At 40.6% G+C, this 26,669-nt stretch overlaps 1 protein-coding gene across 3 annotated transcripts in view; it reads left to right on the plus strand.

Moving 5' to 3' along the window:
- WNT7B (Wnt family member 7B) overlaps nucleotides 1–26,669 on the plus strand; it is a 98,085-nt gene that overhangs the window by 36,992 nt on the left and 34,424 nt on the right. For 2 of the 3 annotated variants that reach the window (XM_074147898.1, XM_074147053.1), the window contains exon 2: nucleotides 19,488–19,714. In XM_074147898.1, the coding sequence (XP_074003999.1) occupies nucleotides 19,488–19,714 (227 nt within the window). Of the gene's footprint in view, nucleotides 1–17,320; nucleotides 17,339–19,434; nucleotides 19,715–26,669 lie in introns of those variants that run through there. The other variant, XM_074148713.1, reaches the window with a different exon arrangement.

The raw sequence follows: 26,669 nt of genomic DNA on the forward strand, positions 1-26,669 counted from the left end.
ATAACTGCAAAAATGCCATCAGGCAAACACCCACTATTGAATTGTCACTTTTGTTTTAATCTTGGCTACGTAGGGTTTTATTTTCCTTTGCCATCCCTGTATTTGTCGCGCTGAGTCATCTAAGGTCGAGTAGCTCAATCATCTCTGCCATAGTGCATGTCTTTTCTGGGATCACTATTGCCATGCTTGCATATTGGAGTTGTTGGTATCACCAGACCCTACTTAGCTTGGGTACTGCTAGTGTGGTGCTTGGCATGGACCAGCAGCCCTGCCAAGCACAGCTTCTTCAGACCAGACTGCATTCCCTTCTGCCTTCTTCACATTGCTTGGTCCCTTGCATAGATCTTCTGATGCTGCTGTCACAGTTGTGACCACATTATGGACATAAGTGACATGCTAACAATTGAGGCCAGCAGGTTTGGTCTATGAGGTCTCTTTTTCCCAAGATTTCCAGTTTTCTCTGGTCTTTCCTATCTCATTCCTAGAAGTTATTAGCCTTTCAGCCAGATCTTGCTTGACTTCAGTCAGTAAAAGTGACTTTAGTTGGCTGCAATGTGTTAAGATCTTATAACGCAAGCTATTTTATTTCTCTTTTGGGTTTACCTTTTCCTTCCGAGTGATTTTTTTTTTTTTTTTTTGTCATGGGAAACATTTCTTATTCTTGATGAACTTTTCTCTGTGTTAGATGTTGTGTAGAGATGGAGGATACACTGTGCTGAACATTTGGCAGAACTGAGAATAATCCCTTCATCAAGAAACTGACTGTTTATGTCTTTCACTGTAATAGCACAAGGGTGGTTTTGACCTGAATAACCAAACTGGCTGGAGCACCAACCATGACATTTATTGTTCAAAAAGGGTCTACGGTATAAAAATGATTATAATCTCAAACTTCCTGTTTGAAGTCCCAATTCTGTGAATCATATTTTCCTCTACTAACAAAACAAGAAGGGTGATCATCCTTTTCCGTGCAGTGTGGATTCATTCATTGCCATTTCTAGAAACCCCATGAGATCCTCAAAGTACACAATTTTATGTTCAAAAGTTCTAAGCCTATTTCATAAATCTGGCCATACTGTAAGCCAGCTCTTTTGCCACCCACAATTCCTCTGTGGTAGGTTATGGACAAAATCCATCCCGACATCACTTCACTTCTCCAGTCAGAGAGCATCCTAACAAACACACAAAATCATACACCTTTCCTTTTTCAGTTAGAGACACCCCCCCCTACACTTTGTATGCATTGTATATAACCAAGTCATGAATATACGATATATTTATCCCTTCTGAAGGAGTCCCAAAACACTTGCAGGCCTCTGACACACGTGTTCAATTCTACATTCACAGGGTTGTCCCAATGAGCCATAGAGTTAAATACTAAACCATGTCTAAATTCCTAGGTGGAGTCATGCACTTCAGAACTGAAAAATATCAGCCATTCAGCAGGAAACATTATCACATTTACTCAAGCAATCAGCAGTTTTCTTGCCCCCAGCTTTACCAGAAAAAAACTAGGATGGTTGTTTTGCAGACCAAATGCAGAAAGACTGTTTAAACAGAAAAAGGAGAATGCAATATATAGTTAATACTTACAGGAATTTTGCACAAGCGAGTATAATTATCTGATTTTCCATCAGTTCTCTGAGTCCAAAAAATGCCAGAGGATTTTTAACACCACAAGAGATCAAGCCCTCTGTTTCATCTCTGGGAGGCAACATCAAAATGTAGGACATGCGTCATCATTTATCACCATCTATTTTCACTGTGAATGAGGCATTTGGTATCTCCAGAGGAACTGGATTTTGGGTTAGCATGAGATCGCATTGTTTTATTCTACAACAAAGACGCTGATTCTTGTTAGCTTTTGGGAGTTGGTTTGTGATGTTTGGATTGTATTATCAGGATCATGCACCATATGGGTTAGTTATCAGATCCTTCATGAAGCTATAGTTTTCCAAACACCAAACAATAAAACCCAAAGGGGTGATTTTCTTACTCTTGTACTTCTGTAAGACAGAAGAATGCTGTGGGTTTTGTTTTTTTCTTTTTCTTTCTGGGTGACAGGAAGTTTTGAAGCATAACAAACAAGATGCTTAAGAGAGGTCTAAAGTATACTTTAAGACATGGCATTAAGGTATTATTTTATAATACCTTTTTTTGTGTGTATGAAAGCATTCAAAACATTCTCTTTATTAAAGTTACTCAAAAATATGTATGGTGTTCACCCAGTGAAACCAGTTGTTCCTTTAAAATAAACATTATTACAGCATTCTGTGAGTGTTTTTTAGAACACACCAGAAATCAGATTAAAAGCACTCCGCTTGGAAAACACTAGCCACCACAGGAAGAGACTTGGGAAGATGGATTTTGAACAACATGATCTGTGATTTTTTCTTTTTTCTTGGCATCTGTGGGGTGGGCTTCCCGACACAGAAAGGCAGTTTGTGTCTCATGGTCAAATTTTCAAAATAAGCAAGATTTCTGTTGACCCTCCAAATGGGTGGCCAACTCATCACAAAGAATTGTCTGTCAACTGAGTAGATTTGTGACAGGGGTGAGTGGTCCTACTTACGGACTGAACCCGTGACCTCCTAATCCTATCTCATGTGTAGTGCCTGCTAGACTGTTCAATGGTCATTAGACCTGGGTGAACAATTTGGACAAAAAAATTGAGCCATTCTGGGGATTAAAGATCCAAAGAAACCAAACCCCGGCTCTCAAAGTGACTTTGGGCTTTCGGCTTCCATGTAATTTTGTATTACAGTGATGTCTTTCCTGTGCTACGTGCTAGTTTTGCCATGACAGTAAACTTTCATCCTGGATCATATAGGCTAAGCTAGGAAAGCTTGACAGTACAAGTCCTTTATGTGTGAGCTAGAGAAACTGGAGTTTAAGGATTCACTTTGGTGGAATAACGCAATGGTAATCCAATAAAATTAGGCACTTTGATTTTTACTAGGGTGAAATGCTCAGAAGTTGAATTAAAAAATGTAAATGCTGGCTTAATTCTAGAGCTGTTTATTTAAAGTGGTATTGGATAGAAAGTTTTATACCACATTCTATAAAAAAAAATCCACAAATTATAGCAAATTCAAAAGCATCTAATGATTTGGACTCTTAATCTTAACTCCTAGGGCCCCTTGAACTGGTCTAGAAATTAAATAAAGAGAGACTGCATTTCAGCCTGCAACTGAAAGACATTTTTTCACCAACACATGTCATTCCTTACAACAAAAACTTCTTTGACTTTGTTTTGAACTTTGTTTTGAGACGTGAGAGAATGACCCAGTAAGGCTATAAGTGATGCCACCTGTCCTGGTTTGAGATAAAACAAAACCAGTCTTCCTTTTCAGTAATTTTACTTTTCATTTAAGTCTGTTCCAACTGGCTGAACTCTCTGAAATTAAGAGTATGTTTTTCAGACAGTGCCTGCTTCTACCAGTGAGAGCAACTGTTGTCTCTTGTTAATACTGAGGAAGGGTATGCAGAGAGGTTACTGCTTATACTTTTATACTTATTCCTGTAACAACCGAGGTCAGCTAACTTTCTTATCTGGAGTTCTCAACACAGAAAGGACATGGGCCTGTTGGAACGGGTCCAGTGGAGGGCCACAAAGCTGATGAGAGGGCTGGAGCACCTCTCCTATGAAGACAGGCTGAGAGACTTGGGGTTGTTCACTTGGAGAAGAGAAGGCTCCAGGGAGACCTTAGAGCAGCCTTCCAGTATCTGAAGGGGACCTACAGGAAAGATGGGGAGGGACTCTTTATGAGGGAATGGAGCCATAGGACAAGGCGTAATGGTTTTAAACTGAAAGAGGGGACATTTAGATTAGATACTAGGAAGAAATTCTTTACTGTGAGGGTGGTGAAAACAGTGCAACAGGTTTCCCAGAGAAGTTGTGGATTCCCCATGCCTGGAAGTGTTCAAGGCCAGGCTGGATGGGGCTTTGGGCAACCTGGTCTAGTGGGAGATGTCCCTGCCCATGTCAGGGGGTTGGAACTAGATGATCTTCAAGGTCCCTTCCAACTCTAACCATTCTATGATTCTATGATTCTATGATTCTATGATTATGTGCCCCATTGGAGGGTTGGAAGCAGAAAAGCATAGAGGAGGAGCAGACAGGACAGGTAACCCAAAACTGACCAACAGGGTATTCCATGCCATCTACATTATGCTCAGTATAAAAGCTGAAGGATCAAAGGGGTCAGCCTCTTTTTCTTCAATCGCTGGTGTCTGAGGAGGACCCTGTCAATTCTTCTGCCTTTGATCCTGACCCGTGTGTTCCTGAATCTGGTTCCCATCTGCTGCTGAGTCCAATCTGGAACTTTCTCAGTGCCTGCCAGTGACATGATTGTCGTACTGGGAGCTTGATAATTGTTTTTTTATACATTTATATATACTTCATTATTTTCATATTAATAGTATTATCTTCTCTTATTATTGTTAATACTTCACTAAAGCTGTTTTAATCTTTTTTTTCAACCCATAAGTCTCCCTCTCTTCTTCTCTCTCCCTTCCCCTTCTGAGGAGGGAGAGGGGATTAGTAGAGAACATCTGTCGTTCATTTAGTAGCCAGCCCAGCCTAAACCTTGACACCACCTCATTTCTCTTAACCAGTTCGCAGATCTCCGATTAGAGAAATTCTTCTGTGCAGTTGTTCTGATTCTCAGAAATGCAATGAAACCAAAACATGTTGAGCCTACTTCAGCTGTCGCTTACTGGGAAACTAGTTTCCTCTGCTGTAATTCTACTCAGTACTGCACCAAAACTTGGTTTAGATTTATTCAGACTGTGTATCTGTGGGAGCCAACATATGTAATATTTCTAACACTCTTAAAATATATGTTTTAAAAGCATGACCTTTTGTATTTTAAGTATTTACTGAGTTTAGGAAGGAAGACAGAGTTTACTCTGTCTCAGATATTAGAAGCTTTAATTTAAATATTAAGCATAATCTATGCAAACTGTGTTTCTGCACTTTTTACCATACTTTCCCTCCATCTGCCTCATGTTTTTGAAGTCAGATGCTGCAACTCCCCTTATTTGTTAATCAAAGGAGTACTGATAACTGCTACTCTTCCACTAATGAGGGGGTGAGACACAAGTTCAAGGAGTCAAAATATTTTTGTAGGGCCCATTTGACAGAACTGCAAGACAGTCTTAAGACTGGGTCCATGCAGGAACTGAAGTCAGAAGCAAAGGAAACACTCTAAAAAGAGGACTAAATGGTCATTTTACTTCAGATCTCAACTCTGTTTCTCTCCTCCCTCCATGTGTATCTATTTTCAGATTTGACAGTGTTTTGCTCCCTTTTTCCTCCTATACTGCTATGAAGGATACAGAGGAAGACCTCAGTGTTGCACCAGAATTGGTTCTGATACATTTGATATATTAAGTTTCACTCTCAATATGGAACCAACATTTTCTCAAATCAGCTTATTCCACCTCACCTACAGCTATACCAGAGCGTGGTGGTTAATCTAATGCAGGCAGGCCAGGAGCCTCAGTACTGCAGATGGCCTGAGGTCTCTGGTCCTTAATTAAGTCAGCGGAGTTGGTTATCCCCCTCGTATAGGGCAGTTCTTTGCTGGACCAAATCCAGGAGGAGCAGCAGTCCTGCCTTTTCTGCTACGCGCCTTTTCAGACTGTGGTATGAAGGAAGGAGGGACACTTTGCGGTTTGTTTTGGGACATAGCGTTTGTTGGTGACCAAGGAAGGGTAAGAGCATGATATAGAAGATACCCACAGCTGCATTGGGCTATGGCCTGAATTAGAGCTAAGCCCGGGATTAGTGGGTTGCAGGCAGCATCCAGAATGGCAATAAATGCATGGGGCAGCAAAACCAGTTATCTTTGTATTGTATTCTGGTGAGGAGGAGAGGAGTGTCTATGTCCTCCGGTGCCAGTCATATTCAGTTTAGCAGCTTCTTTTGCAGAAAAACATGGATCAGTGGGAAGGGGCATTGAAGAGAGAAGTAGAAATGATGGGAGGTGTCATGCCTGAGAGGAAAAGTTGAATGAGGACTGTTTTGCTCTGCAGAAAATTTATAAAAAATGTAAAAGATGGTGCAAGACCTCTGGGGACAAAATATTTTACGTTTCCACAGGGCATCAAGGAAGAAGCACTGAGCTTTAATTGTTGAAATTTCAGGAAAATTGTTAGAGTGTTTTTATAAATAGTACTAAGAATCTGTCGGGGTGTGAAGTGTGTAGCTGATCCTGCCTCAGGGAAGGTGGATGGACTACTGTCTCCTTACGATCGCTTTCTGTCCTACTTAACTCCCTTCCGTTGTTAATACTGTGACTTCCCATCACCATTCAGACAGAAGTGGTTGCCACATTGCTTCCTCACAAGACTCTCTCTGGGGAATGCAGCTCATTCAGTCTCTAGCGTTTGTGGTCTCGTAATACCCTAACGGGAGCCTTTCAATGTAAGCACGCAGTGGCCAGCTCTGCACACTGCTGTGCGCACATATGCCAGTCCAACAGAGTGCTTTGGCATGTGCTTATAAATCCTTTGATGCATGCGTTCTGCTGGTACGCTTAAAGATAAGTGTGTGCTTTGTTTCGCCAGGGCTGGCTTAACACCATATGCAAAGGCATGTCACATCCTCTGGGTACCCACTGGGAGAAACTGAGAATGCAGGTTGCAGATTTCACATCTTAGAGCATGCCTGTGGCTATTCTGGGCTATAATCACAACCCTTTTTAACTAACCTCACCTTCCGAGTAGCGGGTAAGTGTCATAGGGCTTAATGGATATTAGGCTAATATTAGGCTAAATGATATTTAATTTGTGGGATTTTAGGAAAATTTAATAGTCATAAGACTTAGATTATAATTACGATGATATTGTTCGTTTAAGTTGTTTTCCTCTGGAATGATTAAATGTAACTCAGAAAGGTTACACTTCTGTATCAATTTCTATTGCACTTAAGGGTAAAAAGGTTAAAAAAATCAGTGCCAAGAGTGACAGAATTGTGAAAAAAAACAGAGTAAGTATTTGTTAGCAGTGAAGGAGGATTTATCTAAGAGTGCGAGGTTGGCAGAAGGTGAAAACTGGAGTGTGACTCAGATGTAGCTGTTAGGCCATGCTTAACCTGCTCTGGGTGCTCGCTGACTCGCGCTGCATGTGCTGCACCATCTGCCTAGATACCCTATAGATTTCATATGCTTCATTTTTATGTAGCTGTTTTAGTACCACCTCTGCTGGCTCAGCTGTGCATCCCAGGTGTTTATTATTGCTTACCTCTTTAAATATGTTCATTCTTTGGATTACATGGCCATAAAGAGACTTTCTTGAATTACTAGATTTAGAAAGAGAACTGGAGGAAGAAGGCATGCAAGATGCTCATAGCCAACAACATCTTCAGTTTGAAGGCAGGAAAAAGCTTAATTGGGGTCAATATACATCATAAGAAAAATGCAGGTAAATGCTTGCATAGGTATGATTGCCAATGTGTGTGTGATCTTTTGAGAGAAGATTTTAGAAGGAGAACTATTTCATCCAGCTGCTTTCACAAGCTTACAGCGATTTGCAAAAAGCCAGGGACACACCCAACACGGGCTACGGGGATAATAACACAGATGCATGATTTTTATGGCTGCCTACCAAATTTAGAAACTCCCTCTGGAAAAACAACTCAAAATGGCTTTTGCTAATCCTTCTGAACACCTGGAATAAGCTCAACAAGCCAGGGAACTAGAAAAGTTACTGTGTGGTTTACCATGGCTCTTACATCACTCAAAATTAAAATTTTGAAATAAGCAGCTGAAAGAAATCTTAGAAAGTCATGGATAGCTCTGTTGGGTGTTACATTGTTTTGCATCAGTGTTGACAGTTCAGATTATAAAACACAGTGTTTCTGTTCACAGAAAGCCCACATGCTGAATACAATAATGTTTTGAACGTACGGAAATCTGCATAGGAGATATATTTTTTATATTCTACAGTTTTGGGGAGGGGGTTCCCTTTTTTTTTTTTTTTTCTTTTTTTTTTTCTTTACCTTGCAGGCTTTCTCAGATTGCAGCTATTTTAGTGTTGTCCAAGTTCTGGGAACACATTTGAAGATCTGATACGTCTCGTAGTGTATTTACAACCAAACCCTCCATCATTCTCTTACTGACCTGAATAACCTCATGTACACAAACTGTCTCACAACTTAAATGGGATAATTCACATAAGGAAGTTAAGCACAAATTACCCATCTAATGGATCAGAATTTATCTTTGCATGATTATCAAGAGTCAGTGGGAATTTCACTGTGTGCAAGGAATACAGACCCGTTCCATAAAAAATGGTGAGCATTTTTGCTTACGGTTAATTATGATGGTGCAGAAAGGCTGCAAATAATTTTGTCACTGGGAAATAAATGTCATTAAACAGACTTGGAAGAGAAAAGGCAATATTAGTTAATGCACTAATAGGCTATTAAAACAATTTTTTTTAGAAGGGTAATTCAGGTATTTGTTTAAAAATATACTGCATTTTTTTCTTTTATTTTTAGATAAATATTTATTAAAAGTATACAAAAGTAACAAATGCATGGTTTCTGCACTCTGTATTTCTTAGGTGTCTGCCTCAGTGCAAAGCTTCTACCTCTTCAATTAATTTTGGGATCTAGTGTTTACTATAAAGTCTTTATGCAGGGATGTATTCTAATACATTTACTTAGGCTGACTTGCAGCTGAATAGCAAATTTCCTGCTGAAGCAAGTAGGACTACATGACCAGGAAAGCCTGAAGGGTGTCAACTATGGACTTAGCATATTGAAACCTGTGATAGATCTCTGATATTTAATATGCTCGTCCTTAAATCAAGGCTTTGCAAGATCTCACCTGAGCTGTGCAGGCTGAAGGAGACTTCCAGGGCATCTCTGTTTGAGGACAATGCTCACGTCGGAGCCAGCCTAGTGAGCTCATTTAAAGCTACCTGTCTAGCCATAGCACAACCTCTTGGTTGCCAAACCAGTCCCTGGAGCAGGGCAAGTATCCAGGCAATCAAATCAGCCCATGCGGATCTCAGGTCTATGGTGGTTACACTGCATCTTCTACCAGGTCACCCAAAGCTAGTCTAGATATGACTGCATGAGGCTGAGCTCATGGCTGGGTGATGGTGCAGAAGTATCCTGGTCTGAGAGGTGGGCTTGCTGTGCAACTACTCTGCGTCTCCAACACCAGGGCCAGGAGGAAGGCTGCATCTGCCATGTCACCACTCTTCCACTAGCTTGTGCCTGAGTAATTTTCTTCAGACTCTCTTTTTGATTGTGCCAACCTGCCACTGAGTAATGTGACATGGCATTCTGCTCACTGGTAGCGACATGACAGTCCCATCCACAGAGCGGGTGTGGGTCTTTAAATCAATAGAAAAGTATTAGAAGAGACAAAATATCTTGATTCCAAAAGCAGATCACCTGGGAGAAACTGTGATGTAATTAGTTGCTCTGAAAAAGGGCGAAGAATAGCTGCCTTCATGCCAAACCTGGAGAGGTAAATGGTTTCTGCATCTGTGACTTTGTGTTTCTTTCCCAGTTTTTTCCACATCCTGGAAACAATGCTAAGTGTGGTCACTATAAATGAGTGTACACTGATTTGTGCAATTTGAGAGAAAGGTGAAAGCAGGCCATTGAGGTGGAAAAAGTCTAGGGCTCCAGGCTCTGCAGCCAATCTGGGAGTAAGTCAAGGAGCCAATGAACTGCTTGGTACACTTGAGCACTGCCAAGGATGCGCCCAGTCCTCACACTCACTTCCTTACCTCCTGCACATCTGCTCAGGAGAGGCTGTCCTTCCCCTGATGGTGTGTCATCCGAAAGCTTCATCAAATTTAGAGAAAAATCAAAGAGAACACCTTTTGCTCTTCATCCCCTGTGTTGGCAAACAACAGTCTTGCCTTAAGTGGGACAATTAGAACAGATGGGAACAACAAACGCTGCCACTGGTTTGGGCAATACACCCATCCCAGCTGTAGAAATGAGCCAGTAAGTAAACCTGACAGCATCAAGCCTATGTTTTTTTTTTTGTTTGTTTGTTTTAATTCTGTTTGGAGATGCAAACTTTTTTTTTTTTTGAAAGAAAGGTTGGACCAGATGATCCTTGAGGTTCCTTCCAACCTGGTATTCTATGATTCTATGTTATTTAATTTGACATCCTGATAAGTCATGGCCTTAGCAGAGTTACCACCATGAAAAGGGTAGTGAGGAAAGAAAAAATAAATCATGACTCAGAGTATGTTGGTTTATTCAGAGTATAAAAATGCAACGTCACTGACAAAGTAAATTTGTTTTTTTTCTCTTCTGCTGCTAAGCCAAGACCAGTCAGACAGCTTGATTTGTGGTCATATAACTGTGCACAAATAGCAACCTCCAGTGGTCATTTAGTCCAAATTGCATATTATGTCTGGGGTCAATATGGCCTCTCCACCTTCCTCACTTAAAAATACCCCTGAGAATACTTTTTATGGCTTTTCAGGTGTATCTTAAAGCCACATACATGCTTTCGTCCTCATGATTAACAGCCACTGCAGTGTAGTCCTAAAGCTAACACAAAAGACTAAATTTTCCAATGTAATGGCTCATTAGTAAATGTTCAGAATTTTTTCTCATTGACTGCTCAGATCTTGGTTAACAAAAATTACTTCCTACCTGAACCACCATAGCAGTAAAGCCAGATGATTTCCTTTTGGGTAGCACGTATCTTCCTTTCCTGTGGACCCACTATTACATGCTTTCCTCTTTCAATTTTTGCATGGTATCCATGGAAGTCCCGTGCATGCAAAGCCAAAAGATGAAGATTAAGATATGTCATATACTTAAATGAAAAATATAAAAAAGGATATATTTTAAAATAGATTCCACCAACAGTACATCTTTAAGTTTTTAAACCCACAAATGCATACCTGCTATGAACTGAAAGACATTGTAGAGCGAGCTAACCAAGGAATATATGCTTCTGTGGACAAGAACTGTTCTACCACAGTTTCAGAGCCACACCACAACTGTGACAAACTTTCATCAGATCTCACAAATTTACTGGGTCTTGCAAATCTTGAACTTTGCCTGAAGGACTTAATCTTTCTCTTCCCCTTTTAACTTCTTCACAGGGGACAACAGTCTGCTAAACTTTGGACAAAGCCAAAATGTATACTCCAGTTATGGCTAGCTAAGGCTTGGAATAAAGTTTGGAAAATGCCCATATCTATGCATATGTCATGGAGAGACTTTATTAATTCTTATTTGCTCTATGAAAAACATAACAAAAGCATGCATTTTACATCTTGAAGTGTGAAGTTTTTATTTCTCCATAATACTGAATTGTTTTTCTGTAGACATCGAAAATCTGCGGCTTATCTCTTCCAGCCATTTTGGTATTTCAAAGTTGTATTCCCCCACAGAGGAACTGCAATATCCCACCACAGTTATTCTGCAAGGTAATTTTGCTTTCCACTGTGGTGGATCACTATTCAGCAACGAACTCTTTAACTTTCTTTTAGATATCAGCATGATTCTTTTTAGTGCTAAAGGAAAACAGAAGTGGGATGGAAGACAAATAATAGCACTAGACATCAATACCAACTGCAAGTGCTCAGCAAGGGTCTTTGCATTCAGGAATGGACATTTTTGTTACTGATGGTCAAAGTTGCTCGGTACTTTGCAAGGCATAAGTGAGGTGTGTGTATGCTTGCAGAACTGAAATGGTAGGTCCTGTTAACAGTGTTTATATAGCCATAAGAAGAAAACTGTAAAAAGCATAAGTGTTTCAGTTTGATTTCTAAATCTGATAAAGTCCTGGGTTTTTAAAAGGAGTAATTTTATATCAACACCATTTTTCAACAAACTTACTCAGCTAAGTTCAGTTATGCCATGTGTGTCACCACGTGCAACACTGGCAAGCCCAAAGCAGGAATATTCCAGCCTTTCACAAATTGCCCCATGCATTCCAGGAGAGTTGTTGCCTTCCTGCAGCTTCCAACACAGGCCACAGCTTGCTAAAGCCTATCAGTTTACTCTGGTTTAGCAAACCAAACACTTCTTGAAACCCAAATTGCTTTGGAATCAATGTTTCCCACACTTCAGATATTTTAACATCCTATTTTACTTTTATTGATTTTTATATATACAAGATGTGAATGTTTTCCACCATATAGCAAGATGCCCCTAGAATAATGTGAGTGAAGAGAAGAAAGAAAAATCTTATTATATAGTAGTTTGCCATGCAAATTCAGAATGCCTGCTGTAAGAGAGTAAATGTCCAATGTAAATGTCCAATTTGCCAGTGTGCTCTATACAATAGGACATGTAGCATGTGAGGCATTTTTGTTTTTCATGAATCTTCCCTTGGTGTGAAAAAATTCAATACAGGTAAATTAGAGATGTAAGAAGTCTTCAGGATATCCTGCTGTTACGTATCAAGTGTTGCCTCACTTAAATATTGGTAAAAATTATTGCAGTGAATCAGCCATACACTAAATAAGATATGGGTCGACTTACAATCAGATCGGATTTTCATTTTTGGGGTTAAGTCTCAGGAGACATCACACCAGAAATACTCCTGAGTTATAGATGCTCTTGCTCTCTCTTGCTCCGGCATGAACAGTAAGGATTAGTGCAAAGCCAGTACCAAGCATTGATGGGATCTGTGACAGCTGGTGAGTAGGAGAGTAAAATTTTATCTCTAACCTCTCCCGGTCCTCCTACCCTGCCATTCCATTTCAGGCTCAGGACCACTGGCAATCCTATGGTTTTGCACAGCAACTAAAAGCACTGTGCAAGCTACAAACCCTTCTTGTAGAGGAGGGTGCTCTGTTGATTCATGGGGCTTTTACCATCTCCGTTTTGGCTCATAATGTTCACACCTGCACTGCTGCTTCTGGAACTCGATTTTACTCTATGCAAATGCCACATCAGCAGGCATCACATAAAAGTGTCATCTCCAAGGACAGAAAACCCTGTGGACCCCGAGGACACCCCTTGTCAGAGCGGTGCAGCCTGTTGGTCCTAGGGGCAGCAAACAGGACACTGCCACACCAGCGCTGTGACCTGGAAACATCTCCCTGCTAGGTAATGCCTCCCCTAATTCCTCCTGAAGCCTAATCATTTGCCGCTGGCTTCATAGCAGCCATCCTGTGCCTTCCAGCTGGCAGGGACAGGAAGGTGTGAATCCAAGGCTTTGCTGATGTTCCCCCCATTCCTTTTGCATACAGGGATGGGGTCCTTGTTCCCACTCCTCTCTCTAGCCAGCATTTAGTCTGAGGCATGTTCTGCCCTTGCGTGGGTCATCCCTTAAGCTGACCTATCCCACCACTTTCACTCTTGACCATGCCAGAAATCACACTATATCATCTAGTGGGCTCTTTTTTTTCGGGGTGACCTCCTCACCCAAAATCTATATCTTTCATTTTTTGGGCGCAAACATGTTGTTTCCCATAGCCCCCAGGTCCGAAGGCTCGGCTTGGAGCTCCAGCAGAGACGAGTGCACTGCGGGACAGTACCACACAGCCCTGTTTGATTTCCATTTCAATAACACATGCGCTGAACAATGATTTCCCAAAGCCAGCGGTGGAAAACAAAATTGAAAGCCTAAACATATGCAGATGGCATTCAGAGCCCGGGACGCTCCTGCCAATTTCTGCAACTGATGCACACTCAAAATATTTACTTAGGAATTCTTAATTAAGTAAACCATTCAGTAGTGGTGTAGTGTTTCAGATGAGTCCCAGTGTCACCACAAAATATCTCGGTGGTTCCTTCTAAACAAAGAATCCATTATGGGAATTTTTATCAGAGACGGTGGGGTAAGTTTTCAGTACAGTGCGCCGAGGTTTAAGCTGTGCAGCTCCTCTGCTGTTAATGGGATTCGTGTGGCTAAATCCCTTCATTCCTTGCTGAAAATGAGCCCCCTGCCCAACAGCAGCTTCAGGTGAATATTGAGTAGCAGGGTTAAGGGTGAGATCACGGTGACCCTATGGGCTCCTATTCAAAGGGCTTGCAGTGAGGCTGGCTCGGCAGCTGGGGAGGAAATGTGCACTGTGCTGCTGTGCGGCCAGGAATACAAATGAGCGAGGGTGTCAGAGAAGAAGGTATAGCTCCTGAAGCCACCCTTGGCCTGCAATAAAATGTTATTTGCCCAGGGAAAAAGGAAAAGGATTGATAGAGAAGAATTTTTAGGGCAATTTTTTTTTTTTTTTTTTAAATCAAAAGGTTAAAATCAACTTGGCTAAGTGCTTAATCTGTATGAAATGTGTATTTGGTGTAATCTCTCTATTTTACATCTCCTTCTGTTCTATATTTGTCAAAACTGAATTTTAAACTCTTTGGAGAAATCTCAGTATGCATCTGTGCCTGTAGCTTGGGAACAACTCTGAAGACTAGTTAGTTACTGCTGTTTATCTATATGTAGCCAGTTCTATTTAATCATTTTGTAAAAATTCAGAGTCTTCTAACAGCAGTAAAAAATTGGGATTTTCCTCATGTAGCGCATGTGGTTGTACAACTGTTCTTTATAAGTATTTACATTATAGTTATATGTTTTCCACTTGTGCAAGGACTCTAAGATTCTCTATAAACTACAGTTCAAGTGATGACCTTCCTATGAGCGAAATTCATCTGAAATTGCAAGAACGTAATAACATTTGAAATCCGTGAAATTACTAATGTGTTCAAGTTAAGTAAATACCCACATTTACAAATATAAAATAGACACTCAAGAAAGCAGATTATGAATGAGGAGTACATTTATCTTCTGACAAGCAACATTGCATTAAATTCTATGTTCTTAAAACTCACATGATTTTAGGCCTCAGCGTTTAATTTCTGGAGTGTTTTCAAAGACCTTTACTTTTATGAATTGCTTTGAATATGTAATAATTTTCATGGTTGTGATCTTTCAATTTTTCCAGGTAACTCTGTGAAAAGGAAAGCTGTAGTTGGTTAGGTCCCAGGGAGAATACACAGCCATAGTAGGAAATACATTTTGAGGGAGAATTTTCATTTTTTTTTGCAATAGTAGTCATCTGTATAATTAAACACACATTATTTCAGAAAAGAAGCTGAAACTTGTCTCCTGCTGCCATAAACTTTTGGTTGCTATGACTGCAGTCGTAGCTATTCTTTCAAAGAATGAAAAACTTATTATTTCAGGATTCTGATGCAGAAAGCAAGCCTTCCAAAACATCGCTCCTCAGGTTTAGTTTGATGTAAGTTTGAACTGCAAGGTCCTGTCCAAGCCCAGATTTAGATAATCTTTTTTTTTTTTTTTCTTTGGATATAACTCTGTTTATCACTCTGCTCCATTTCAGTGCTGGTGTTCCCTTGGATTAATGACTAAGTGATGAAGAAAGGTGAAGACTCTCCATATCCCAGCCATTACCATTAATTATTTAGGAAATGTGACAATATTCCACTGTCTAGTTGGATAGCCCATGTGGATGATGTTTAATTGGATAATCCACGTGGATGACCCAACATAGAACTCCAAAGTGTGCACTGCGGTAGTGCGGGATGATTACAATTGTTGTAAAATGCACCAGGAATTTTAACATAACTGCTCTCAGGATTTCCTTGTGATAAGACTCGGGGGCGTTTGAAGCGCAGAGAAAGATTGGATGGGAGAAGATGCCAAAATGTGGCATGGGGGGATCTGCCTTTTGACAGTTGTGAAGTGAAACACTCTCCATCTAGATAAAAAAAATGTAAGTCTTAACCTGCCAGGGGGTAGGAGCATGGCACAACCCTCCTGAACGTGTGATGGATGCACAAGCTGAGGGACACTGCAAGAAACAGCAGAGACGAAGGTTGAAATGCTGTTGGGTGCATTTCTTTAATACAAATGAAGTTTTCCAAAACCTCAGTTTCATGATTCAGCATTTATTTTGGCACTGAAATTAGAGTAACAATTTAAAAGTAGGCTAAACAAGGCTGAGGGAATATGCTGGTAAGTTCAAGCCAGAGAGGGGGAAGTCCCTGGAAGTAATAATAAAAGAACTAAGACCCCCTCCACCCCCAATAATTGCACTTGAATTCTTTTAATGAGGAATGTCTTAAAGCTCTTTACAAACACATAATAATTATTGTATTCTCACAATACCTTCTGAGGCAGATATGATCATGCTTATTTTCTGCATGAATAAACTGACCCACTCTATTAAAATACTTTCACCAAAGCCTTCTCCAAAAACAATGGCAGACCAGGGAACACACTCTCTAGTCTAATTGTGAGACAGTAGCAATGTGTATGGAGGAAGCAACTAAATTGAAAATTATACGTGGGGTAGATACTGTAGCCAACTCTTTCTTGCTTTTCTTTGTTTTCAAAGTCATAAGTTTTTGCTGCTCAACTTGAGAAAAGAGTGGAAACTGTGGGGGCTCAGTACTTTTAAAAAAATTACGTCAGAAAGTTATCTCATAGCTTTTATCAGTACTTTTATTTTTTAAAAAATATTTATATCATATACAAATAATTTTTACATATAATTTTTGTCACTAAGTTGCTCACCTCAGTAACACAATGACCATCAGGCAGCCAGGGGACCAGAATTGCACGTCTTGTGCACATATTGAGCATCAACTTAAATTTTGAATGCTTGTGCGTGTCTGTTTCTTAGGACCGAACCCCAGATTCCTTCAGGACTAGGTTTTCCTAGAAGGGTCAGTGTCTGAAGCAGCTCCTGCTGCAAGGGAAATGGGTTACCGGACAGGGAGACCTTGCAGGACACTTGGGCACCTGCTCTGTCCCAGAGAACTGGGAAAGCCAGGTGGAAGGGATGGGGTAAGGATGGGGCGCAGCCTGAGAGGCACCCAGAGAACCCCTGTGTGTGCTGAGCTGGGGAGTTGTTGCTGCCAGGGAGCCCTGGCTGTTGCTCTGCTCTGAAGAGCAGCTGCAGAAATTCACCCTTTCCTCAGCTGATCTGCTGTCTTTGCATCCCAGCAGAGAGCGAGCAGCTGACCTAGGTTGCCTTCAGCCTCCCTTGGGGAGAAGAACCGGGACTAAGTTGTAGTGGGAGAGTATCCCACTGTCATCTTCAGGTTACACACGCTGTACAAGCTACCTTTCCCTTGTCATAACTTTAAAACCATGGAAGAGCCAGACCTGGGTCCTACCATGGTTTGGGAAAGGGTCCTGCCACTTTAGAGTCATCAAAGAGTCTGAATACAACACTTCAGCTATAAAGGAAAAATACTTTTCTTCGTGTTTTACTGCAACATTTTCAGAAAGTACATCCCACTTGATGTGGAAAGTTGCTAAAGTCAGAGAGATAAAATCTCCATGAGCTATGAAAAAAAACAACACTTTTACTTTTCAGTATTAAGATTTAAAAAAAAAAAAAAATGATGATACTTTCCCCTGTGATTTTCATTAACCTTTGAAACTATAAGTTAATATATAAAGCTCCATTGTGAAGGTCAGAGAATCTTATTATCTCTACATCAAACTCATAATGTTTTTTTGAAGATTATCATGTCTCTTAGAAAGTCCGGATTTAAAGACATCATAATTTAAATATTTTATTCAGTTGTTTAACTAGAATTGGGCCAGAAACAAAACCTTAGCTCAAAACCTTCATGAATCTTGGGGACTCACTGGTTCCAACAGATGCTCCAGCTTGGTTGCTCAGTATCCTGAGGAACATGAATTAAAGCTACAGGTCTGAGCACTCCTACTCCATACGCTGTGAGTGGTCAGAGCTGCACCTACATTATGTTCTTATTTTTATTTAATAGGCAGCACCACATGGCATGCATGCTTTGTGTTTGCAATACCTTGTCTCTATATCTATAAAACCCCTCTAAGCCATAAATAAAAAAAACACAATTGGTGAATTTCTCATGGATTGTTAACTTTGGAAAAGATGCACAAATACCTATTAAAGGGCAAGTGAATCATCATGGAATTTCCATTCCACAGTAAAAGTGGTATTTCATTTTGGCCGGGGAAGAGTTCTCCATGTCACCCTTTTTACTCTGTCTTTACTGTAGTTTATTGAAATGGCAAAATGAAACACTCTGATTTCATTGAAATGCAACATTTATGTAATTCTGCAGTTACCTTTGAGATCAAGTTGATAAATTCCGATAAAATTCTTCTATTTTGTTTAGTCAGCTTTTTCCAAAAAGAGCATTTCCAGTGGGAAGCTTTTAAAGCTAAGAAGAAAGGCTTAACTCGGTGTTCATGATGGAAAGGAAGGTAATGGGGAAGTTAGTCTGTATCCTGTTACTAACCTATTTATATATTGTGACTTCTGTTACTGTGAAACTCCACTTGAACCCAAGGTGCTGTAGCATGATCTGGGCAAGTATCTTTATGTTACAGAGGCAGCCAACAACAGCATTTGATGGGAAAATGAAATTACCCATATGATCCCATACGAGGCAGGGACAAGTTAAAGAGAGGAGAGGGTTTGCGGAGGTGCTTCCTTGCAGGTGCCGAGAAGCAGTGATGCTCTCAATACTCTGGTTTGCCAGCCGAGGAGCAGGACAGTCAGCTGGGCTGCGTGGCAAGGACTTTACCAGGATTTGGCTGCATAGCTGTCTCAGGGTTCATCACACCACGCTGAGCAAGGCCTGTTTTGTTAACATAGCTATACTGCTCTCTTTGCTCCTGCTGACTTGTCCAGAGCCAGTTGAAGCATCCTGGCATGGGCCTGGCTGGCACTTGGTAAATGTGACCTGAGGTATCACTGAACATGTACCCATGTTGTCCTATTTTTTCCAAAATATTACCACTTAGAACATAGCCTGCAAAGATGTTGAAAAATGAGCCTGTAAAGATGTTGAAAAGTGAGTTGAAAAATGAAAAATAAATGCACTAAAGTGAAAACATATGGCAGGTGCAAGTTATATGCAAACTTTATAATGAATTCTGAAAATATACTTGAAGAAAGAGAAATACAAATGTTTCTAGTCTGGATGACACATATTAAGGATCACTCCTATGTGCTCCATGATATTTTCCAGGTCAAAAAGCACAGTTATGCTGGTGAACTTTCATTAATCACTCAATACCCTGTGTGTTATAATGGGCAAGAGGGTTGGTGGCGTCAAGTCGTTCTCTAAATTGTGCTTAACAGTTTCAAATGAGGGATGGATGAACTGGCTGCAGTAACTAAAACACTGAGCCTGACTCTACATAAGCCATTCAAAGCAGACATGCATTTCGGAGATTCGTAGACAATCAATTATCACTATTTTTTGTTTTTAAATATGTCTTCCTTTCCACATCTCATCAGCTGATGGCTCTGTGTAGGACTGGAAGCAAAAGTGCCAAAATTCCATTTCTTTGTTGTTTCTGGCACAAGTCAGATCAGGAATTACTGCAAGATTTCCAACCTCTTTTGCCAGACCAGAGAGGTTGGGATAAGTTGACATAAGTTATAGGAACTCAACTTCCACCCTTCCCCTTTTGCCCAGCGCCTTGACTACCACAGGGCAGCACATGGCAAAAGCAATCAATGACCTCACTTTGGTTAAAACATGTCTTTCTGCTTTTTTTCTTCAGAGCTTTGTCATCCGTGGTGGCTTTAGGAGCTAATATCATCTGCAACAAAATCCCAGGCCTGGCCCCTCGGCAGCGAGCCATCTGCCAGAGCCGCCCTGATGCCATCATTGTGATTGGGGAAGGGGCACAAATGGGAATCAATGAGTGCCAGTACCAGTTTCGGTACGGGAGGTGGAACTGCTCTGCGCTGGGAGAGAAAACAGTCTTTGGACAAGAGCTTCGAGTAGGTAAGGGTGTCTCTAATATGGTGCCAAAGTGATATGTTGGGGCTGGTTTTCTTTTAGCTTTCTGACTGCAGTCCTGCAAAGGTTTTTGCCCCTGGTACTTGCCTACTGGAGTTCAACAGTGACGCTCCCAGAACGACTGTGGTCTGTGTGTTTTCACTCATTGAAAAGTAACTGGCAAGAGATAGGAGATCTCTAGTGATCTCTAGGTGAAGTCATTCATATCTGTGCAACTTCATACCCAGTAATGACCCAGATGCTACATAGGCATCCAAGGACAATGTCATCACACCCTGTGAAAAAATATTTCCAATTGTCATCCTGTCAGAGGTTTCCATAATAACTGTGGTGCATATTATGGCCAATCAAAAGGGAGCTAAAATCAGCTCCAAAAAATCCCTCTACAGACTTCCAAAAGCTTAAGTAATGGGAGAGTCACAATTAACTGGTGGCGTATAGTGCATACAACGCTGGCCTTCCAATATACGGCAGTGACACATACCCGTTTTAGTGTTGCTATCATATTGTAAAGAAAATACTGCAAGTGATTTGAGGCAGGAAACCTATTCAAAGAAAATAATACAGGACCTTGGCCTGACAAACTGTTAGCTGGCAAAAGTTAAATTGATCGCTTTCCATTTACCCTATGACTGATATTATTTCACAGGGGAGATTATGCAAATTTTTTCCATCACTGAGATCATTATTTTCCTCATCACCCAGCTGAGTATCCTTAGCCTATTCTTGGCCTTTCCTCTCTTCCCCACGGGCTGCCCACTTACCATCCTCCACATTGTTTGCTGCTAAGTGTTGGGATAACATTTTGTAGTGTGTGGCTCTCACAAGGACACTCAGAGTGATACCATCCAGCTTCTCAGTGGGGTTGTGTCCAATTCTTCTTTGGGTGACACCTCTTTCTTTAATTCAGTGGTTCGCGTGAGTCTTCTGCCTCCAACACAACTGAATGTGGCCAGACATAAGATCTCATTAGAACTATGTGAAAAAAAGGCATAACATTTCACCCATCTGTGCAAAAAGGAAATTACTTACATGGTGTTTTGGTTGTTACTGGAGATCAAGGCTTTGGTCTTTTTTCCAAAACCATTGTGAAATGAATGCCAAAACCTGAGCTATGCTTAAGTCAACGATGGAACTGACTTTTTTTAAAGAACATGAAAATCTGAGCATCTGGCTTACGTCTGGGTGTTTTAAGGGCACAATGGCCCAGCTGTAAAGTGTTGTAATTGAATAAATCCATTGGCATCCTCGGAACTGACTTACACTCGCAGAGAATCTGCCATATTCTGCGAGCTGAAAATATACTGAAAGCTGGTAATGAGGAATTTGCTCATCAGTGTCTCTTCCCACATTTGTCCTAAAATATATCTAATCCTGTTTAGATAATACTTCTTGCCTAACTTTTGTTTCCTAAAAAGAGTCCAAGTGGAAGACATTAAGCATTCTCAAGATACCACACACAGGAAATAACCCAACATTTGGCTTTTACCTTCAACTTTAAACGAATGAGAAAAACATCTAGTCACTTGTCTTGACTATTAGAAACACATATCTGGTCCTCCTTGGTTGATCTTATGCTTGTTTGTCTTAAGTTCATGTCCAAAATGATGTTGCTGCCAGAAAATATACAGCTGCCAAGCATTCTACTGTTGTACGTCTCCATGCTATGTTGTCTTGATCTGCCAAAGCCTGCAGGCATACTCTGACCCTTAGACAAGTAAGTCCAAGATCTTAACTTCTGTGAGATCACTTACGTCCTTGAAGAGGCACGCTCTGGAGGCTTGTACTAGAGTTGGTGACATCACTGTGCTTCCTGATGAAAACGCTTTCACCGCTTCTGCTCGCCTCTTCAAGCTGAGAATCTTGTGCCACCTCATCAGCTCTGTCCTTGTACTCATGAATAATAATCCCCTTCACCAGAGAGACTTCTTTCATCCTCAGAAACCTTGCAAGTAAGCACAGCCCAAATGCCTAAAGAGGACTACAAGTCATGCCCGTGCTTTCATTCTGAACATTTCTATACAAAATAAGAGCTACAGGGAACAAAAATTGTTTGGCATCAGGATGGACCAACTATCAGATTGGCCAGACTACACGAAGTTTGAAAAAAAATAGGGTTTTCTTGAGCTGCTGTTCAGGCCGTATTTGCCAAAATGCTCACCAGATTCTTGACCTCTGCGCCGAACCTGGGTGGTTTCTTGCAACTCTGAAATGGCTGATGTGGAATTTGGTGGGTTCTTTTATGGCTTAACCCAAACACAGACGAAACTTGGCAGTTGCAGCCGAGTTCTGCTTTGACATTTGTTGGGTGTGAAACCACACAAACTCTAACGGATGGAGAAGGTTTACATGACCCCTGCCAGCTCAGCCAGATGAGTTCCATGCAGGTCTATAAAGAATCCCATAATCCACATGTCTTTATTTGTTTTATTAGTGGAGTAGCACCCAGAGATGATGTGGTCAGTATCTAGGAAAAGGACAGGGTTTAGGAAGTGGTATTATTACACTAGTGAGGGGGGGGAAAAGTAGAAAAAAAGGATAAAGCTTGAAAAAGAAAGCCACTTAAAGGTACAAAACACTTGTAAGCATAAATATTCACGTGTAACAAAACACATCTGTGTCTGACACATACAGAAACACTAAACCAGATATTTGGTTCTGCCTGAACAGACTGAAGAAAGGATTAAGACTAAAAAAGACAGGCATGTTTTTCACTTCACCTCAAAGGAGAGCTCATCTAGCTTCTTCCCAGAACCACTTAGGGAGATGAACAACCAAGGCCAGTTATTTGGGTAATAGGGTGGAGAGGGTGAGTAAGCTATGATAGCATGATATTAATTGCTCTCTCTCTGGATGAGAAAGAGAGGGCCTGATCTTTAGCCACTGGGCCAAGGTTCTACCACTAGCATTAGCAAGTGCAGATTTATGGTTATTCTAACTTGTATCCTGATGCAACACCCTCCCTCGTTATACCCCCCCCCCATTCAAAGCGAATCCCCAGACTCACCCAACATGAGGTTTCTCCAACAGCTGTGCATCTGTGGCCAGCAGCACCTCTTGGTTGCCATTATGCTCCAACTATGCATGCCTTCCAGCCACCACCAAGCAGCATCCCGAAGGCATGATACGGGAGCAAAAGTCCACCCCAGTGACTTCTGGGGATCCTACTGTGCCAGGGGAATCACCAGTAAATTAGTTAAGCTGCATTGGTCCTGAGCTATTTTTTCAAAGAGGTACCTCAGTGAGTGAGGGATGTACTACCTATATAATACATGGGAGTCTGTATGAAAAGCAACTGAAATAGTTCAGAGGACAGACTAACAACGGTAGAAATTATGTTAGGCACGGGGCATTCGTGTTGGTGTGAAAGATTTATAGCAGCTAGAGAGAAAAAGTGACAGAAGGATCCAAATTAGTAGCATGAACAAAGGATGCAGCATGGGATGAATTAGCCAAGCATTGTGTATAGATTTTTTTTGGTGTATTTATAACTGGGAACTTTTCCATAGTCATGCCATCCCCAAAGGAAAGTCACTACTACACTCATTGTACTCATCCTGTCCCTGTACATACTTATATTTGTTACCATTCTGCACCCATCCCTAGTTTTCATGCCAGATTCTCACATAAAGTCTTCTTTTGCACTCTCCACTCATTCCTCTTGCTGTGAACCTCTTTAACAAATTACCTCCTTAAAGATTACCTCTTTAACAAATGGATCCACAGATTAATTGGTTAATGATATATCAATTATCAGTGGATAACCATTGATGAAAGACAATTGCCCTTCGAATTTTTTGAAGGACCCTGATCTGGAAGAGTATAGCCTATCAGGTTATTGATGCAAAAGAGCTCCAGCACTAAGGACTGGTCTCTATTCCCTCAAATGACAGTTGGAGCAATCTGCCATGTAGGGAACCTCTAAAAGTTACAGATCATTAGTAAAAGTTGAAAGCAAATAACTCCAAGCAAAAATAAGGAGTACAGCCTCTGAAGTATGGAGTAAATAACGGAAGTGAAACCTAGTGTTGTTCTTTGAAAGTGGATTATTCTGGCTAATTATTTGGGCATTGACCATTTCTGCTGGGATTCTCCAGATTGAAGTGCTTATGAGCAGACTGCTCTTATTAGTGCTAAATTCAGGGCAAAAATGAGGTGATCAAAAGTAATCTGTAGGTGTCTCCTTTGTCAGACTCACAATGTGGAAAACGGTCATGATTTAGTAGCATTCATTTGGCTGTACCATTGATACAGTGATTTGGCAAATCATTGAACTGGTCACCTCACAGGGAAGAATCAATAAATGAGCAAACACCAAGGGAGTTCTGAAGTTTTTTAAAAAGATCTCTGACCTTTTTTATTGATCTGTAGATTTCTGGCATGCTGAAAGGATGCATCTGAAGTGAGGTTAAAGCCCTGTTTACTTGTGGGAGGTTTAGGAGAAGAACATCTTAAGAAGCTTCCTGTTGCCACGCATTCACTCAACTTTTGGTCCACTCTCCAGGCAGAAAGAGGGAGGGATAGGAGAGAAACTACAGTTTTAAAGACTAACAAGATCTGTGCACAGATTTTACTACCTCGCAGGTGAAGAAGACTTTACAAGTTATTTTGAGAAACACAATCAGAAAATAAAGTTGAATGTCACAGTTATATACAAGCATGCACACATAAACTGCTTAAGACAATGGCATAATTTCAATCAGAACATTAAGAAAGGGAGAGGAATATCTTCTGAAGGAAAGATACTTCTAAAAAAAGTGATGCTTTCTGTATTTGCACTGGAAACAGGTAACTAAGTCCACATTGGATCCCAGTGTTTTAGCTGCAGGCCTGAAAGAACATGGGAATTGGGCATGAAAGACATGTAAGTAATGGCGTCATGGAGAAATGGTTGGCATCTCATCATACATGCTGAGGGGGTGTCAGTTAGTAAATTATTCTTGGTTCAGGCCATATATAGGCTTAATTAAATTTGAATTCAGACTCACATATGAATCCAGTCATTTTTATTCTGGGCTATGATGGTGGTTTAACCGAGATGCCAAATGTTCATAAAAACTTCCTACCAAAAATGGGAGGAGTAGAGAGGCTCATTATTCTCCAAAAATGGAAATTTACATCCAAGCAGATACATTAATCTAGCACAGTAGTGTCTAGTATGGTATGAGTTGGCCAACTTGGAAAGCCTGACTTTCAGTACGAGCAGAAAACTTCCAATACATGAAGACAGGCGGCATTCTTAGGAATGCTTTACAACCATACTTGTGCTTTAATGCTATCAGCAAATCAATAAAAGGAACCATAAATGAATCCAGATAGTTTGCCTAAAGTAAGTACATTTCTATCTCACTTTTTGCCTTTCTTTTCTCCTGCCATTTCTTTCTCTGTTACTTTATGTTCTCATTTTCCAATTTTTAAATTTTTGTTGTTAGTTATATATTTATTAATGCCTAGTAATATTCATATATCAGGTTGACTGTATGTTTATTATTCTAACATCTGTGCATTTATTATGGGAAAATCTATCTTTACGGACTTGCGTTATATCCAATAAAAACAATATGGGGGAAAGAAAGGAATCGTACAGCTGGAAACAATTTGGAGGGGGAAAATGAGTTGGAATTAGATTATTTTAAATATGATACAGAGCAGGGTACACACTTCACCGACAGAAAGGCAGTAATTATCTTTGTCATAGCAGTAGGTGCTATGATTGGTTTAGGCATTTGTCAGTTATTGTGAACCTCAATTGCACAGTGGCTTTTGGACCTAATGTGGAAAAATTTCTGGCTTTTTGTTGTTGTCATATGGCGTGGTCCCAGACAACAATGTCCTTTGAGCATTCAAGCAACTGATCAGAAAGAAACTTGCCTTCAGTAATTTGAACTGGATGTCTGTGTTGGTCCTAGGATATGGTGAAAAACATTCTAGCGTGAGAGGTGGCTTCTCGGGGCTTGGCATCAGCTTTCAACTCCTAGTGCAGCAGGCTGCCTGAGATGCCAGGAGAGAGGTGCACAGGATGCATTCAATCATTTGAAGTCTGTACTCGGACTGTGTGCAGCTTCCAGAAGAACATGTAGGAGCAATACAAACTGGGTCTTTATTGCTCATATGGTTACCTTGGAGTGACTGCTGATGCCCATTTCACATGGAGCTATTGCATTTGCAAGTGTGATTTAGTAAAACTAGTAGATGCTATAAATACTACGGCAAATTTAATGAGCTATGGCTTATGCAAGGATAATTTTTAATAGAAGCACAGTGGTGTATAACAAGATGTATAATTCTTGGATATGTAGACAGAGAATTTTCTCATTATTAGACTGAATTGAAAAAATCCCCAACACAACAAGACATGCATAGCATACCCGTAACAACTGGTAACTGACAGGCAGGCAGGCAGATACAGCTGGTAAAGGGAGAAACCCCCCCAAATCTAAGGATGTCCTCAGTGTACTCGTTTTGCAGGAAAGATTTATCAAACTGCAAACACTCATTGCAAAGCCTTCTCTTAAAACATCTCAAACAGCTCATTTCTTTTCACAACTGACATGTTGTTGCTGGAAGGAGAAACAAAAATATCCTTAACCTTAAGGATATCCAGTATATTTGTTCTAGCTTCTTAAATACATATTATTGCAGAAAGATTATGTCAGTGACTATCCCACAAGTTGCCTTACAAAGGTAGCAAGGCCATGTGTAACAAAGCTGGGCTATTCCACCTAAAGACCCTGGCACTTCTATTTAGTCACCCTACAAGCAGTAAGGTAAGCACTAGAAGTTTTGCAAGCTGCCTTACAAGGACGGTTTTTCCAGTGCAATTAATTTGGGTGGAAAGCTAAACAGTGGGAAAAAAAGTTGTGATAATCTAGCTGTTACAAGGTAAAGTAATCTAGCTGTTACAAGGTAAAGTAAGTGAGAGGGCTATCTTAGCTTGCAC

Source organism: Numenius arquata, chromosome 1 (genome assembly GCF_964106895.1).
Source record: "Numenius arquata chromosome 1, bNumArq3.hap1.1, whole genome shotgun sequence".
In the NCBI taxonomy this organism is placed as follows: Eukaryota; Metazoa; Chordata; class Aves; order Charadriiformes; family Scolopacidae; genus Numenius; species Numenius arquata.